We start from the raw sequence: 17,124 nt of genomic DNA on the forward strand, positions 1-17,124 counted from the left end.
GTAGAGAGGTAGACATCTTAACTATATAAGCACTAGGGCAGGATTCTGCTGGAAAGTATAGGACATATTCACCTAGACTTTCCAGCAATAGCCCTGTTATCTCACTTGAGTGCTAAATCTCGTACGAGTATAACTGTGATAAGGGCAGTATGCTAGGCTTAGAATTAATAGACTTTATTTAGATATAATCTCTTTTAGTATTAAAGGTTCTTAGTTCTATTTAATCTAGCTAGTCCTAAGGATTCTTATTATACTTAATCTTCTAGCTCTACCTTGGGCTCTAATTCTAACCTTATGATGCTATTATGTAACTATGTCCCTTTATGGCTATCCTGTGTAACCCGTATCAAAGGACTTGAAGGCTCTTGGGCCGTCCCGTGTGACAACCTTTAAGCACTATATCAGGTGCATAATGCCTATCCAAGATGTAGATATAAAATATAAGTCTGGCATAAGCGCGCGTACTATTGCCTGACTAACTCAAATCGAAACAATGCAGCAAAAGGCAATACAGACTAATCAATACCGCAGGCCACGAGTCTGTGACAGAGGCCTTTTCCTCCTGTTGTCGACTACATCCTTGCACCAGGCCCAGTTAGCTTTCACCTTACATTTTCGGCTCGCCTTCGGTTCCGATGAACACTAACATGGGCGAATTAGCATGGATATACTTGGTATTAAGGAGACTTAACGTACCGGCGAATTCAAAGCACATGGGTAACGCTTTTCGCTTTCACCGTCTCCAGCATAGCAATATCCAGTGTTATAGGCTGATGGGATGCACAGCCACTATTTTGGACAATTAGTAAGTGCAGGAAAGGGTCAACGTCAACTACATGCATCATGTGTGAGCAGAACAACAGCGTCATACTGGGCGTCATACCTCCTGCAGATTTGTCGGAGTCGGCGTAGAAGGCCTCCAATCAGTATACCCAAGCGTCCGCCGCGGCCGACCACCAGCACCCGGTCTTCTGTCAGGCCAGGATCGGGACTTGCGATCGTTAATTGCATGTCCCCCCGAAACCATGAGAAGCGCAACGGCAACAAAAAAAGGAAGGGAGAGTTGCATCTTGAGGGCCGAGAGGCAAGAGTTGGGAAAGACAATAGCTTACGTCGCCAGAGTTAAAAGTGTGAATAAGAGTGACCGGAAGACTGGAAGACTGGAAGACTGGAAGACTGGAAGACTGGAAGTGGTACAAAGGGAAAGGGCCGCCCAACTTGTTTATATCCGGTCAATGTAAAAAGCAGATTCTAAGGCTTGTAGTCTAGTTTATATCCCTCCCTTACCGTACTCGTTATTCTACGCGCGCCTATTTAAGATATACGGCTCTATTATTGATAGACATAGTGAGGCAATAAATTGATTGGACATCAGAGACAGTGAGCCCAGAGTTTAGATGGCGGAGAACGAGTATTGTATCTACTGTACTGTACCTGAACAACAATCAATCAACGCGACCTTGTAAGCGGGATATCTTCGCAAGCCACTCATGTGCAAGTGAGTGACTTGATCTTTCAAACATTAAAAGGTCAAGTTCTGGTCATTTGTGTCATAAGCTTAGACGTTGGCGGGATTCATGTCAAAAAGTACCTGTCGTTTATTCTGTCAAGTCTTCCAATTCATCTGCAGTGCTCAGTCAACTTCTAAGCCAGGCCGCCTCGTTTGAATGATAAATTGATCAAAAAGGGCAGCCGATGGCGGCCAGTGGCACCTTGCGGCATCACCGCGTTCAAGATTCATGTTGCAAAGGACCAGACTTCTTATGACCACGTGGCGAGAATTCTCCCCCTTTCCAGGCTATATGAGGGATATACGCAAGTAAGGTGTGCAAAGCGTTTCTGGGAAGGGAAGCCTGTCCACATGATCAAAATACTGTGATAAAGGGCGACGATATCTTCTACTGTTGGCTATTCTTGTGTATTAATACTGGCATTGTGCTGATGTCTAAAACTTACCAGACCGTGTTTGGTGTCAGCTATTTCCAGCTCGTTGCATCCGTTGATCAACTTGACATTAGAACACTCATTTACGACCAATCTCAAAAAAATATTTAAGATTCCTCAGTGGTAAATAGGAGGCTAAACTATTTTGAGCAACGTCATTGCTTCTCCTGGAATTGGCCTACTCGTTGTCGCCCATTGGCTTGCTGAAGAGGCTTTTCGGCGGCAACTCGCCGTGTCAGACGGAGCTTGAGTGGCTTTGGTCCATTGCTTCCTGTTATCGTAAATCGGAGCTAACGCCTTAGCTCCTTGATACTTATTAATCCCCAGCTTGGAGCACCCATGTCAGCCCAATCATTCAATGTTGTCCACGGAGTCCCCGTTTTTCATCCTAGTTGCAGAGGGCTTGCCCAAGTTCTGGCGAAGCGAAGCTCGGGCGACAATCATTCCGTCTGGGAAAGACAGGGCAATTCACTGGCAACTAACAGTACTCTGACCACAATTCCCGAAAGTATCGTCATGATTGAAGTGTTCTCGGCAATCCTGTTTTGCAGCTGACAGTTCAAACGCGGCTGGATCAGCGGGCTGTATTGCAGACTATGGTACAATTGCCCGCCTTCAGTATCAGGTTCGCAGCGAATCGAATCGAAACACAACTTATGAACACAAAGCCTGCTAACTAATAACATGGAAGTTGACCCAACTATCGGCTGCAACAAAATTCGATGCCATCATACTCTAAGCTAACCACATAGCCAGAAAAATGGTACTCAACCCTCTTCCACGACGGCCCTTCCTGGATCCAAGCATCCAAGCCTTGGGCTTTGCGCAATTGCGAGGAGCAATATCTAAAAGCATACATTTTCTCAAGACAATAATCTAAACTAACTAAAACGAATGAACCATGTTCACCCAGACCTCGTCGTCTAAGTACAAATGCCCGCTCGAGATCAAATGTATTAGCGATTAGTTTATTCGACTGCGGACTGATTGCTGATGCTTTTTTCACAACGCTCCCCAATAGCCCGGTCCAGGGAGCCGCCCCTTATGGCTCAGGGTCTTTAAAGATCACTGCAGCGGTAAGCTTATTACCAGAGTTTTCGGCTTTCTTGGGAATCACAATGATTGAAGTGGGAATCTTATTGCCAATGGCGTTGTGATGATTTGCAAAAGAATATAGCTTGCTGTTCATGTTTGGGCTGCCCATGTACCTGTCGAACTGTGGAGTGTTGCGTTGGAAAGTGAGAACCTGGGTAAACGGTTGCTTCAAATCGTTATAGTTCTGTCTGGTAATAGCCCAGAACTCCTTGTTTTGAACGTCCATCAGGAAGACTGCCTTAAGATTCTTGGTTTTGTCTCCAGCAGCGGAAATGAAGCTCTGCATGCCCATCTCGTTCAGGGGTGTCTTGCTGTTTTTTGGATTAAGCTCCTTGAATGCACTTTGGTACATGATAAATCTTCCCTCTTTATCATATGTTCCTTTATTGATGATTGACCCTGGCTCCCCCTTTACAGAGACAGTCGTTTGTCGCAACATGTTGAGGGAGCTCGTATCAAACCCAAGCTCGCCCGACCTAAAGTTCCGCACCACCTTCAATGCTGGGTCGGCATTTACAATCACGTCCAAATCAATGACATCAAGCTCGTCATTTTTCTTAATATCCAGGAAAGCCTCATTCTTTCGATGCTTTGCAAGTTCTTCCTCGGTCTGCAGGATAGGAGTGTCCTGCCTATTGCTCCTAGCGGCCGTTTTGTACCTCCGTAACTGCGTGACCCCAGCTTGCGGTAAGAGTCCATGGCTTTGGGCTCATTGCCCTTGCCAAAGCCCTGTCCAGGGTTTTCATTGGGTGGAATAGGCTTTGCAGCAGGATCGGGCTTTGGAGGATCTGGACGTGGCGGTGTTTTAGGACGGGGAGCTGGCGGGATAGGCTTCGGTTTCGGAGCCGGAGCTTTGGGGATTGGAGCTGGAATTGGTCGAGGCAGTGGCGGAAGCGGCGGCGGCGGTGGTGGTGGTGGTTTAGGAATGTTAACCCGAGCAAAAACATTCTTGAAAATCTCATTTGTGCTTGCCCCAAGGAAAAAACTAGAAATATCATGCTTGCTAAGGGGAATGGGATGTCTCTTGTGCGCTGCGTCGGCTGGTACAGCAGCAATGCCGTACGTAGATGACACAGGTCTCTCCTGGAAGACATTCACAGCCTGAGTAATTGGTACTCCCGAGGTCAACAAAGAAAAGCTCGCTGTCAAGACAGTGAGCACCAGGGAGAGCCGAAGGGATGAGTAAATCATCTTCGAAGGAGGTGAATTGTTGATTACCAATTAGGGGATAAAGTGTTCAAAAGGTTGCATGAAAGTTTGGATTGATATTTGGAACTGAGTGCTAGAAATGGAATATGTCAAACATTCGGGTATTTCGGTGTTTATATACAATCTCTTGAAGACGTTGTGGTGGACAACCCAGTCTGCGGGCAAGGGGCATGAGATTATTCTTGGAAGTTGTGTTGTCAACCCTCATCTTGTGAGGAACTTAGATGGTAGTCAGAACTAGTCAGCTTAGTTTGCCGCCGTATTTTTAAACTTAAAGGCTAGAGACCCAAAGTAAAGAAGCGCATCAAGTCATTCAGAGACCGGGCCAACATATGTCTAAGCCAAGGGTTGCATGAATGTTGGGGGCTGCAGAGACAAAACCAAGCAGGCTTCAGTCCGTCATATGTGAGCAAGAAACTTACGTGAATCAGATAACTCACTTCACAAGATGCCCCAGACACATCCTTTGCCGTTAGGTGTGCAGTTTGACCTTAATTTTGGCTGGAAGCCGGCCATTGGCCACCTTGGTCTGACTGCATGAAGGCTCGTTTCACCGGGTAGGTCAACTTCTCTCTAATGTTGGCTGCCTTTCACCATCCAAGTAGATGTATGCGAAGCAAAACAAGAACTAAAAATAAATAGGCGCGTAGACTTGGCCCCTGGCTGTTTCATAAGCTGTTCGAGTTTCTACTGTTGGCTCTGTAGGTATGTTGCTGAGGTTGTGTCCCGCACTCGACGAGACCGTTCAACGCAAAAACATGCCATTCTCCTTTCTCCCCGCATGTGTGGACTGTCCTTCACTTTTAGACATTTCAACCCCTTCAAGCTGGAGTCTCGCTGTCCTCCAACTCGGTGCGGCACAACTAGATTATCTTGTCTTTACAAGTCAATACCAATTTGACAAGGCACGGAAGCTCAGCTCCATTCCATTTGAGTATTTCCACCAGTCCAGTCGATGTCTATCATTGTGTGAAAAGCATGGCACAACTTCGTCACTGCCCCTCCGAATTACTCGATCTTATAATCGAATACCTCATTCTAAGAATTGGCATCGCAAAGGCAGTGCGGTTACGCAACGTGGGTAGGGCTTTCAACGTGGCTATTCTTGATGCCATTATTGTTCGTCAAGTTGTTGACAGCCTTGACCCTGCTACTCCATCATTGTGGTGGCTCATGTCATCTGATCTACGGGCGAAGATTGCTGTGGTCAAATCATGCTCAACGGAAGTGGCGAGGACCGATGGCCTGTTTGCCATTGCGCGTGTCAATCAGATGCTGGACAAGTTGACAAGTGAAACCGATGAAAACCTCTTGAGGAAGCGGCACGAAGCAGTGGCCGAGGTGGTCAACCCCTGTTGTTCTGGTTACGGCTCGCCAGATAAAACCTACGATGCTAAACTGGAGGCTCAGAACATCCTTAGCGGCGCCATTATCATTGGCAATATGCCTGTGGTCAAGTCATTGCTGACAGGTAGCCAGGACGTCCCGACGCCCCTGGTAAATGTGAATGGTACCACTTCATACTTTGGAAGACCACTGGTCCTGGCCGCAGGCTGTGGCCACATACAAGTTGTACGATATCTGCTGAATCATGGCGCTCGGCCAGACATAATCAGCGGCTATTCGCTGCATGAAACGGAGATTGATCGTGAGAACAGTGACTGGGAGCCGGCTCTCGATACTGCTCTTCTCCTCGCGTCTTCTGGAAATCGGCACCCAGCTACAGCACCCAGTGCACTTCGAGCTGCTGTCTTAGGAGGCTATATAGACATAGTTCGCCTTCTGCTGCTACCGGAATACAGATTATCACCTTCAAAAATGGAGTACCTGGCTGCGATCGTGGCAGCTGCAAGGGTGAGCGTCGACCTCATCCAAATGCTAGTGCAGGCGGGCGAGAGAAGCTTCTTAGACATTTGCGGGCTAGGACAAGAAATGATTTGGGAAGCAATACGGTATGACAGAAAAGACGTCGTACAGATGCTTCTAGACACAGGTGCAGCTGATGTCAACCAGCTAGCAGAATCGTATCATAGCCGTATAACCTGTTCACTGCAATATGCTGCGTCCCTGGGGAACATTGGCATGATACGCTTTCTTTTGGAGCGAGGAGCAAACATCCACCTTCCTGAATTCGCCGGCGGGCACTCGCCAGTTGAAGGAGCTGCAATAAGCGGTCACGAGGAAGCCGTTGAAATCCTACTTGAACATGGAGCCAACCCCGATGAGGCCCTTCGCGGCGCTGCCCGCGGGGGTGAACCGCGTGTGGTCAAATGGCTCCTGGACAGATTTCCAGACCTTCTCCATCAGGAGAACGGTGATGTAGGTAGGAGAGCACTCTTTTACGCCGTGGGTTGTAGAAATCTGACATCTCTCACCATCTTGGTTAAACACGGCGCTGCCCTCAACGATGGCTACGCGTACCCCAGCGAACTCCCAATCAATTTGGCAAAAGATGGTTTCGGATCCTGGGTTGTCCGTCATCTGCTTTCTCTTGGTGCTGAAGACACAGACACCGAGACTCTCCAGGAGAGAGAGTTCACCGGAATGGGGTTCATACGCACCAGCGAGCGTACGTGGGAATGGCTGGGGAAGTATTAGGCATGGAACATGATAGACGATGGCAACAGGTTGTCTTTGAGGGGATACCATTTAATCTTCTCCTGTCAGAGGACCTAGATCCCCCTGACTTGTGAAAAAGTTGACTTGTAAGCGTCACTGCCGGGAGACAGCCAAATGAATGTGCTAGAAATTACAACAGGCTAGATTAGATACTGGCATTTTGTCACCAATTGAATACATAAGCTACAAACATGTCTATGGCTCAAATTTTGGGATCCAACGAGCTGACTCGTCACTATCATGCCGTGTTATTCTGTATTTGATCAAAGGGGCTGACTGTAACCCTCACCTTTGCTATGTCCCATAACCGCTGAGAGACACAGCATTCGCTTATGCAGACTGGTGCAATCGATTGGCATGCTAAATATAGAGAACCAACCGACGGCGATCCGACAGACCATGTAATTGGTTGTGTGAACAACTGAAACTCCTAACATCTAACTTGTTGGTCGTACCCTCAGGACGACGCGCCAAAACTCCCCGGGCTTGGACTAAGAGACAATTCCTCTTTCTCATGAACCGTTTGCAGCTGTCTTATTTCTCTAATAGATGCTTTAACAGAATTTCAAAACCTACAGCATTCCTTCTTAGCTTCCAGTCGATAACCACGAAGGCGAAAATGACCTCAGCCTCACCACTGCATCAAACACGATCCCGGTTCTCTCGCACACTTGTACCAGCCCTTTCCGCCGTCACCGCGATCACGACTCTGCTTTCCATTCTCATTTTGGCTTTCAAGACTGATTCCATGGTCTCTTTCCGGCACATAACATACGACAACACTGTCAATCAATTGATCCCATTCGGTATAGATATCGGCTTTGGCCGCGAGATCATTGCATTGTACCCGGCACATCTTATTCTTGGTAATTCGGATCTTGCACTCGGGGCAGCAGCCATGAGTTTGGTTGTGGCACTGGTGTTCGGTTCGCTGGTTGGTTTCGTACTGAGGAGGTCTAAAGCTGTAATGGTGAGTTTTTAGTTCCCGAATGAACAGTTTGGATGAACGTCGCCTGGTGAGAGCTTAGACATACTGACAGTCGGTTTCCTAATAGCTCACGAAATGGCAACGATTCATAGCGCTCCTTGCACTTATAGGAAGCTGCCTTCTATCGATAGTGGTCTTTACAATGTGTGCCGTCGATCACCTCCGATCCGATAAGTTCAATATAGAATACAGAAGCAAAGCGGTCGATTACAAAGGATTCGGCCGCTACGCGGAGTATGATGGGGGTATATTCGATCTCGGATCCTGGGCCTGTCAGCTCAGCAGGAATGCAGGCCTTGATCACGACGACGTTCTCTCGCGTCAATGCATTGATGAAACTGCAGTGTTCTGGATGAGCCTTTTTGTGGCCATATCTAACTCAATAATGGGGATTCTAGCCTGGCTGGATTGGAGAGGTCAGCGACTATTGGGTCGTAGTTTCAAGTCTGCGAGGCAAGAACATGAGAGGTACTATTTGTGATCTGTAGACCATGCACAAAGCCAGAACTTCTTGAAAGCATGTCTCTTGATTCACATGATTTCCCAAAATAGAATGTTATTATGCTATTGCGAATTTGGCTTCCAATAGCTTCTAGCACCTACAAGAGTCAATGGCCTTGCGTGATAAGTAGGCGTATACTTATCAATATCCTGACACACACTCCCTGTATGGGTTATGCGGTCATCGTGAAAGACTGAACTCCTCAATATCAATGCGGAACTTTTCAATACAACTCAGATTGACTAATTTCCCTGCAGGAACTGAAGCATTATACTGCCTCGTCATGCCGCTTATTTCCCCTTTCTTGATGTTAGCCCAGTCCGAGGCCCTGAGTAACATGACACTGCCGCCCGTATCTACACTGCTACATACAAGGCTGAAGATTGTTTCTTCCAGGCTCAAACGTCCAATCCTTCAATTTACGCGCTAATCGATCCTGCAACCATCGGTCTAGAACCCGAAGCTGGTTAACTGCGTTACCATCTGGGAGACTTGACTGCCTGGTTCAAGGCTAACAAAGCAACCAGGTATTTCAAGCCTTTCTTTAAGGTTGACCTTTAGTGGGATCTGCCGCATCGCCCCCAATACGACTCGCAATGCAATGTGCTGGCAATATTCTCCTGGGACGTTGGGGTCCTTACATCACTTGAAGCACCAACGATGATTCACCGCTTACCAAGAAATTCAAATTTAGTAATCTAGTATTTATTCAAATTTGACCAAAACAATTGGGCTTTGACGCCCACAACCGTTGATTTCGGCCGCATACAGGGAAGCCAGCAGCTCTATTTTCATGTTACATACCGTGTCTAACTCTTTAGGCAGATACTTCAGAAGAAGATATAAAACACCATCATATTTTCCTTGAACGTACTGACTTCTTTTGACATTACTCAAATCCAGTCAACGCTCCTGTTTCAACTTCTATTGTTACCACAAACTGTATCTCTAGAACTTGAGGCAATTTCAACTACTTTGTCTTCCGACTTTCCCACCCATTTCTCCTTCAGTCAAGTTACTCTGTACACTTCTCAATCAAACCTTCGGACATTCGCAATGTCTGGTGCCCTCGGTTTCTTCCTCAACGCTGCTGGCCTCTTCGTGCCACTCGCGCTTCAGGCCCAGTACGCAAACCAGGCTGAGGCTCCCAAAGAAGCTACCGCAGTGCAGATTATAACTGGAAGTGGTAAAGGAGGCTCGCCCGGCGGAAATGTCCCTCACATCGCTCTATGGGACGATGCCGGTAACCGGATCGGCCAGTATCACGCAGGGAGGAAGGAGAAAATCAACGACGGCAAACATGCTACTATCATAGTCCCCCACAACCAGAACAAGTACGAGCAGGCAGACCCGTACTACATCATGCTAAGCAATTTCGAGCACGATGCTATTTGCATTGCTGCCGTCACTGTTGCCAACCAGAAAATCTCTGGTACCTTTTACGGTGACACGGGGTACATGTGCGGACAATCTTGGTTTTTGAGCGAAAACAGGATTGGATCGAACTTCCAGAAACCCAAGTGCGTCTGGCTGGATGGCGACCACACGAATGGCATCAACGCTCGGGCAATCAGCTTCCATTTGAATGACTTGGCTCCGAATAGAGATAAGCTGGCCCAATACCAGGCCCAGCCGGAGACACTCTGTCAGAGCACGCCTCGTTTTTCTTTTTGGGGCAATCTGCTCCCTGACGGGATCATTCCGTTTTTCAAACCCCCGCTGCAGTACAAAGAAGACTCTACAAACTCTGGTGAAGGGGCGGATGTGGATCTGTCCCGGGTTGTTGACAGAAAAGGTCAGTATGACAAAAGTGTTTATCTTCACCAGGGAGAGAAGAAGTTTAGGCTCAAAGCCCGAACCAGCTTCCGCCGCAACAGTACAGCAAACGGTTCCAACCACAACCCCGATCATCTTATCATCACTGACCAGAAAGACGACGACGTCCGCGCTGTCTGCGAGCATCCTAACTCGTATGGCTGGGATATTGTCTCTACTGTGCAGAACCTTTACTGTGACATGGTCCACAAACAGCTCTACCAGGTCTGTGATGGAAAAGGTGTCAAGGACTACTGTTTCGATCTGAAGGCCAAAACAATCATCCCAAAGCAGGGAATCAGCGGTCGCGATGAGTTTGCTGCTCATGTGCCTAACAAGGCTTATACGTCGCAGTCACACTGGAAGAGCTAATCATATGTTTCCTTGCCCAAAGAATTTTATTTTACATGTTTCTTTTTTGATATTTCTGCTTTCTGTTTTGCGTACAATTTATATTCAACACAAGACCGTTTCTGCTCGTGGTCCATGTGGCAATGCTCTGTGATGAGGTGTTGATAGCTGTAGCACCACAATCTCCTTTACACCCAGTTGGGCCCCAGTTTTCCGTTTACAGGACTTAGATGTAGGAAATGGCAGTGGATGTTTGCGTGTCATGCTAGACACCTCAATGCGTTAGATGGACAGTACTGTATGTGAAAGCACTCGTCGAACACACTGATATGTCGACCGATGGGAGCATTCTCAATGATGATGCGGAATTGCCACAAGCCAGGATCAACAAATCATTCGGCGATGCAAGGCCTGAGATGAAGCATCCAAGGAATAATAGAACAATAGCGTGCCGGCTTCCATGCCCTGCTCAAAGATTCGCGTTACTCCATATGCTAGTCCCAGTAATGCATCTCGATTTTAATTGATGTACAAAATTGGTCGCTCCATGCCTTCTTATTCTCTCTGAATCATCACCAAGAGGCCCATTATACCCAACATGACCGTCTTCAACCATGGGTGTTCCGATAGCAGGATTGTGACGTATCCTACGAAAGGGAAATATCCAACCACACTGCCAATAATGTCCTTGCGCTCTAAGTAGTCCTGGCCTCGTGCGTAGAGATCTGTGTCATCGGCGTTGTTATTGTCGCCTTTCGTGAGAAGCTTGGCCTTGTCACTACAGACTTGTTAGCTGAGGAGTTTGCCCATGGATTGCTCCCCATGTTGACATACCCAGTTCCAAATTTGCGAACCACTCTGTGTACAATCGGGATATCTTTGCCTTTGACATTGTATACGACAACCTCGCCCACCGCCGTCTCTTGCCATACGTTTCGGTTCCAGAGTAGGAGGAGATCGCCGCGTTGGAAGGCTGGTTCCATGGAGCCTGAAAGGACGACGACGATCGGCGAGGGAGAGTCGGAGGCTACTGAAAGGCCCTTCCACATCTGTAATTCGGTCAGTTCAATGCTCTGCGTAGAAGTCTGGTGACCTAAAAACCAGTCCATTGAGCCGGTTCGGCACCTGGTCGTGCGCATTGGACGTACCATGAATGCGGTTGACAGTATCAGCGCAAAGTTCATAAGCTGCGCGGCAGCCTGCCGCGGGTTCTGGAGACCGGACAACATATTGGCAACACAAAATTGGAGCAACTGTCCTGTGATGGAGTATTAGCAGCAAACAGGACAGAATCCAGAGGTGTAGCGGCGTTGAAGCTGCGTGAATGGACTCCTCGAGGGGGATCTGTGACAATCTGGCGTACGTATTCGGAACTGAACTTCAGGACATGGTGGCTCCAGAGGTCAGGCTAGGCCAGGAACGTGCACGGACCATCCAGCTCTCGGTTTCACAACCAGCTTTCAGCCACACAGCAATTGACAGTTGTGGAAGGAGGGGCAGCTACGCCACAGCTCTAGCCACGCTCTGGCAGCACACATCTTCCCTTTGCTGCTGGTGTGCACTCAGCACCAGGCAGTGTGGACTTTTGATGAAATCGAGGATTGTGATGTCATGGAGCAAGCCAGGATGTGGTCGATGTCATCGGTTGGAATGATCGTAGATGTACTTACGTATTTAGGGAGGAAATATCCTGGCATTTCATAGTCGTCCCTGTATAGAAACATTTTTCAACAAACTCTTCACAGTCAAAAAATTTTGGTCACTGAACCCAAAGCAAGCCAGATCATAACTCACACAGTACAATTTCCGCCGACATGTCTGACTCTACTCCTCAGCAGCCAGGACTCGTCCAAGGCCATGTCCAGTATGCCAGGGGAGTTGCAGAGGTAAGCAACGGGAACAAAAGCCATTTGATGTTTCCATGGCAAGACCTTCGGATACATGTACCCAGATATCTAACATGACACACAATGCACAGGCCACCGTGGGTGACGTGACCGGCTCACACCCGTGGAAATCGTCAGGCGAACAAGACAAGGCAGCTGGCATTTCAACCATGAAGGCAGCAGCAGAGCAGAGAGATGCTTCTCAGGGATACGGAAAGGCGGAGGAGCTGGCTGGCAAGGTAACTGGCTGTGACGGCATGAAGAAGGAAGGCAGCGAGAGCAGCAAGAGTGAATGAGACGGGCGAGGCTGCCAGAATGTCAACCAGCCTTCTGCCGCCACAGTCGAGAACGAACGATGGGACATGTAAAAAATTAAATATAAAAAATATATCCTATTGCTCTCTGACCTTCTCTCAAGATGGGCATAACCATGTCAGTACAATGCAGACCCTCATTCTCATTGCCACTCTCTCCTCGGTCGGTCGCCATGAAACACGATGCACACGATGCACACGATGCACTTGACTTTACAAATTTGCCGAACGGCGCTGCGTTGCCGACTGACTGACTGACTGTGCCTGCCTCCTTCCCAATTTGAATGGCAGTTGCAAGTGGCCTCTTTCCTCACGAGAAACACGTCCAAAGGTCAACAAAGTCTCCTTTTCTCGTCTTCTTCTTCAAACCTTTTTCTTTTCTCCTACAGCCACCATTACGCTCACCATCCACGCATTTATCCCCATTCGTTCCCATTTGCTTGCCAGCCCGGCCTCCGCTGGCTGTTTGTTTTCGATCTCTCCAGGCTCACAGCTCGCAACTCGCATCGTGTTCACTTCTCAGACTTCTGTGTTTTCTCGTGGAACATCGTTGTCCGATTCGCACTCTCAAAATGTCTTCCACTCCGCTTCTTGGGCACCAAGGCCTCCCTCCTCCGGTCATCATGCAGGACCATGTAAGTAACTCGTACAGCCAGCTGAGAGCATCGAGGTCCTAATGATGCCCTATGCAGCCCATTTTTCTTCGAACCAGCCATTCTCCTTGGCGATGGATACCCCAGAACTTCTTGGTCATTCTCCGTGGCATCGTCCTGACATACCTGGCGGCAACGGCCGTCATGACTGGCCACTACAAGATGAATGTGGAAGAATCGGAAACTAGCCTCGTGTCCAGTTTGTTTGACTTCGGGGTACTTTGTTCCGTCTTGACCCTGGCGTACCATGTCGTTACGTTTGTGAGTATCTTCTGCCCAAGAGACAAAGATGCTTCTGCTTTGTACTAACATCACTGTTGACAGTCCTGGACCTTCACCCACCTGTACTACCCTGAGCCCAATGAGGTCGAGGGTGGGTTCGAGCGGTCGATCATCAAGGCTATGTCTTTGCCCCAGAATATGGCGAGCCAGAGGAAACAATGGTACTTCAACATGTTTTACACTGCAACAACGGTGTTTTGCTTCATGAACTCTACAATCTTTTGGTTCATCACTCGACAGCACGATGCTGGCGATGGTGCTGCCACAGTGGTATCCAAAGTCGCAGCTGATCTAGTTGAGGCTTCTGTCAATGTTGCATCCACGGCCACCATTCCGGACACACCTTGTATGTCTTGTTCACCCTGTTCGTCGTCTATTGTTCACATTGCTCATCATGATTCCAGTCAGTGATCTCTTTGGCGAAGGATGGTTTAAGCCATTTGTCCTGATCAACATGAATGGTGCGAACTCGGTCATCATGATTCTCGAGATTCTCTTCTTGAACAGCATCAAGAAACCCATGGTAGGGCTGATCCTGGATCGTTTCGTTCCCAACGGATTCGCATGATTGCTAACCGACATCAAGGCTATCGGCTCCTCAATCTTTGGGTCAATGTTCCTCTCTGGACTGTACCTTCTTTGGGCTGCCATCGGCAAGTCAGTGTCAGGAACGTACCCCTTCTTCTGGATGGACGAGGAACAGGTTGGGTCCAAAGAGGCCGTCTCAATTTACTGCACCGGATTTGTGCTGTTGGCCCCCATCAGTAAGCATTTACCCCCCTGGCCACGTGTGCACAAAACGCAAGGCACGACTAACCGACGTTTGCAGTGTACACCCTGATGCAAGGATTTGTTGGCATTCGCGAGAGCCTCACTCGACGTTCCGACTCCCGCAGCGGCAACGAGGGCTTGGACTCGTAAGATGCATGTTGCAGACACCAAAGGCTTGGCATTCTGCAGGCACAAAGAGACTTGAGAGTCAAAGGTGATGACGAATTAGAAAAGCGAAGGAAGAAGGGGAGTATTGAAGAACAACGGTATTACTAGATTGGCATCTCATAGCAACCTACAATTCGTAATCAATTGACCTAAGAATTTACCTCAAAGATGACAGTCCAACTCATGATTGCCTGTTTGGGCATGTCAAGACTCAAGCTCCGAAGCCACGGCCCGAGTCCCACAAAATTAAGCGATGACGATGGGTCTCATCTGCATCTGCTCCACAGGATTTATTGTTTGGGTTGTGGTGCCAGGGTGCTGGAGAAGTAGATGGATGCCAGAGGGCGACGGCGCTTACAGTAAGTAGTCCGTGCTTCGTGACTGATGTTATGCATGAATACTACAGCCGGGATGGTGACGTATCTTGTGATGCCTGACGAGATGGACCAAAGGCAGAGCACGTAGATTGTGAGTGCGGATCAATTGATCCTCGAGCGTCAGTCATGGAGGGTACCAGTACCTACCTAGGTACCTACTAAGTACCTAGGTAGGTAGTGAAGGTGGTTAGGTCTGGTGTGCCTGGACTTGATGACTTGGCAGGTCGATGTTGGCACTCGGGCATCAAATCAGCCCATGCAGCCAGCCCTTGATGTGCATGTCGGCAACTTCACGTGGATGCTGGTGGGTTGTGGATGGGTCTGATGTATGATTTGCATTGGCATTTGTTTGGGTTGAGGACTTCAGGAGGCATGGAGTCGAGGGGTTTTGGGGGTTTGGAGGCCCAGGTGTTGTTGGCGCAACCCAAGGTTATGCGGGTAGATTGACTACGGGAATTAGGCGCTTCTCCTGGTTGGGGATGCTGTCTATCCGTCTGGTGTTTTGAGATGGTGGTGACCAGAGAGCATGCAGTCAAACCGCCCAATTATCCAATCACTTGTCTTGTCTGGTGTTTGCCGTTCACTTGGGTGAGGCTAGCAAGTACCCCTGCCTGCATAACCCCCGCCACTTGGTACCCCGGCTGGGTACAAATAAGTCACACCTCCCTCGGAGCCTTATTTCGATTTCCCCTTCCTCTCCACTCACAACCAAAAGCAGGGTCGCAAAGCTTCTCACGAGGATCTATCGTCTTGTCTTGATTGTCAAGAAGGTATTTCTTCTGCCCGGACCCGCCTGTCAATCCTTTTGTGCGTCATTCACTCTTTTAAATCCCCCCCAAATTCACACCTCCTCGCTCTTTTCGTCGTTCTCTTGACAATAATATCAACACGCACCGTTCCACATCGAGGACCAAACCAACAGACCAGCCCGTTCAGACAAGAGACGCTCCTTTACCGTTGCTTGTTCCTTGTCCTGACCGGCCTCGATTCACGCTGCGCTTTCCCGCTCGAGGAGCCCAAAATCTCTTTAGTTCAACATTCAGTCTCAACGTGCAAGTTCACAACAAACCGCAGTCATGTTCAAACGCAGCTTCAGGTCGCAAGACCAAAACCGCGTGGACAAGTCTGCGAGACTAAAGAAGCCGGGCTCTGTGCGGGATCCCACCAAGGTGTCGAAACTGCAAAGGTCGCTTACTGAACAGGACCATGTGTCCCAAAAGTCCGCCACGCCTTCGCCCATCGTGACTCTCACGGTTGGCCGCGAGGGAAGGCTCTTTGCAGCGCACGAGGATGTCCTCCGCCAGTCGCCGTTTTTCGACGCCGCTTGCCGAGGCAACTTCCCCGATTCGCAGAGCAGGAGAATCTCTCTCCCCGACGAAGAACCCGAGGTCTTCTCCGCCATTCTCGAGTATTTATACAAGGGTGATTACTACCCTCGCCTGTTGCACAACAGGTCCCGAAACTCTTGGGATCTCGAGGATCGTGTGCGGACGCCTCACACATCACCAAACCCCGAAACTGGAGGTGGCCGCGCAGGTGCGGCTCCCGACGCCACCGTTTTTGTTTACAGCGTGGGGGCTGATGTCCTCCGTGACACTGTTATATACTGTGCCGCGGATCGATACGGCCTCGAGGAGCTGAAGCGTCTGGCATTACGCAAACAAGGGCTGCAAGCTGGCATCGATGTTTCGACAATCTTGCGGTCCGCCCAGTACGCCTACGCCCACACGCCTGACTCGGACAGTCGCCTGCGTGCTCATTATCTCGCCCTGATCATCCGCTGCCGCAAGACGTTCAAGCGGAGCGGGACCATGCAAGCTGAAATGGAGGCGGGTGGCAGCAAACTGTTCTTCGACTTGTTTGTGGCCATGTGCAATCACCTCGACGATGTCATTGACGTGACGAATGCTCGGACGCCAAAGACGGTCTGAAAGGTTAGGTTGATGAAACGCATGCGCATTTCCAACACAAATCAAGTCTCTAGATTTTGGCACGCTTGCGTTTTAAGAAAGGATGTCGAAGATGGAGGATGAGTATTTGGAATGAAGAAAGCAAAAAAAAGGCAACAACAAAAAAAGCCCTTCCAGGAGGGAAACAAAAAAAAAAGTAGGAAATCACCAAAAGGGTACAGCGATTACGTGGATTTTCGG

General features: G+C 48.8%; 7 protein-coding genes across 7 annotated transcripts; 5 read left to right on the forward strand and 2 right to left on the reverse strand.

Moving 5' to 3' along the window:
• Positions 1-2,986: 2,986 nt before the first annotated feature.
• Positions 2,987-4,230, reverse strand: VFPPC_16897 (hypothetical protein; the record flags this gene model as incomplete). The annotated part of the gene is made up of 2 exons (XM_018294650.1): positions 2,987-3,639; positions 3,699-4,230. The coding sequence occupies 2 exons, from the start codon at positions 4,228-4,230 to the stop codon at positions 2,987-2,989; spliced, it is 1,185 nt and encodes a 394-aa protein (XP_018137271.1).
• Positions 4,231-5,226: 996 nt separating this feature from the next.
• On the forward strand, positions 5,227-6,846 carry VFPPC_10245 (F-box domain and ankyrin repeat protein; the record flags this gene model as incomplete). The annotated part of the gene is made up of 1 exon (XM_018288645.1): positions 5,227-6,846. The coding sequence occupies one exon, from the start codon at positions 5,227-5,229 to the stop codon at positions 6,844-6,846; it is 1,620 nt and encodes a 539-aa protein (XP_018137270.1).
• Positions 6,847-9,413: 2,567 nt separating this feature from the next.
• On the forward strand, positions 9,414-10,544 carry VFPPC_10243 (hypothetical protein; the record flags this gene model as incomplete). The annotated part of the gene is made up of 1 exon (XM_018288644.1): positions 9,414-10,544. The coding sequence occupies one exon, from the start codon at positions 9,414-9,416 to the stop codon at positions 10,542-10,544; it is 1,131 nt and encodes a 376-aa protein (XP_018137269.1).
• Positions 10,545-11,078: 534 nt separating this feature from the next.
• VFPPC_10242 (microsomal signal peptidase) lies at positions 11,079-11,752 on the reverse strand (the record flags this gene model as incomplete). Its single annotated transcript, XM_018288643.1, has 3 exons — positions 11,079-11,301; positions 11,358-11,572; positions 11,672-11,752. 3 exons carry the CDS (start codon positions 11,750-11,752, stop codon positions 11,079-11,081), a joined length of 519 nt encoding a protein of 172 aa, XP_018137268.1.
• Positions 11,753-12,337: 585 nt separating this feature from the next.
• On the forward strand, positions 12,338-12,705 carry VFPPC_10241 (csbD-like domain-containing protein; the record flags this gene model as incomplete). Its single annotated transcript, XM_018288642.1, has 2 exons — positions 12,338-12,409; positions 12,502-12,705. The coding sequence occupies 2 exons, from the start codon at positions 12,338-12,340 to the stop codon at positions 12,703-12,705; spliced, it is 276 nt and encodes a 91-aa protein (XP_018137267.1).
• A 590-nt stretch (positions 12,706-13,295) lies between these two features.
• VFPPC_14737 (hypothetical protein) lies at positions 13,296-14,579 on the forward strand (the record flags this gene model as incomplete). The annotated part of the gene is made up of 6 exons (XM_018292505.1): positions 13,296-13,358; positions 13,416-13,637; positions 13,701-14,004; positions 14,063-14,181; positions 14,245-14,422; positions 14,488-14,579. The coding sequence occupies 6 exons, from the start codon at positions 13,296-13,298 to the stop codon at positions 14,577-14,579; spliced, it is 978 nt and encodes a 325-aa protein (XP_018137266.1).
• A 1,471-nt stretch (positions 14,580-16,050) lies between these two features.
• On the forward strand, positions 16,051-16,905 carry VFPPC_10240 (BTB/POZ-like protein; the record flags this gene model as incomplete). Its single annotated transcript, XM_018288641.1, has 1 exon — positions 16,051-16,905. The coding sequence occupies one exon, from the start codon at positions 16,051-16,053 to the stop codon at positions 16,903-16,905; it is 855 nt and encodes a 284-aa protein (XP_018137265.1).
• Between the last annotated feature and the right edge of the window lie 219 nt (positions 16,906-17,124).

This window comes from Pochonia chlamydosporia (assembly GCF_001653235.2).
Source record: "Pochonia chlamydosporia 170 chromosome Unknown PCv3seq00010, whole genome shotgun sequence".
In the NCBI taxonomy this organism is placed as follows: domain Eukaryota; kingdom Fungi; phylum Ascomycota; class Sordariomycetes; order Hypocreales; family Clavicipitaceae; genus Pochonia; species Pochonia chlamydosporia.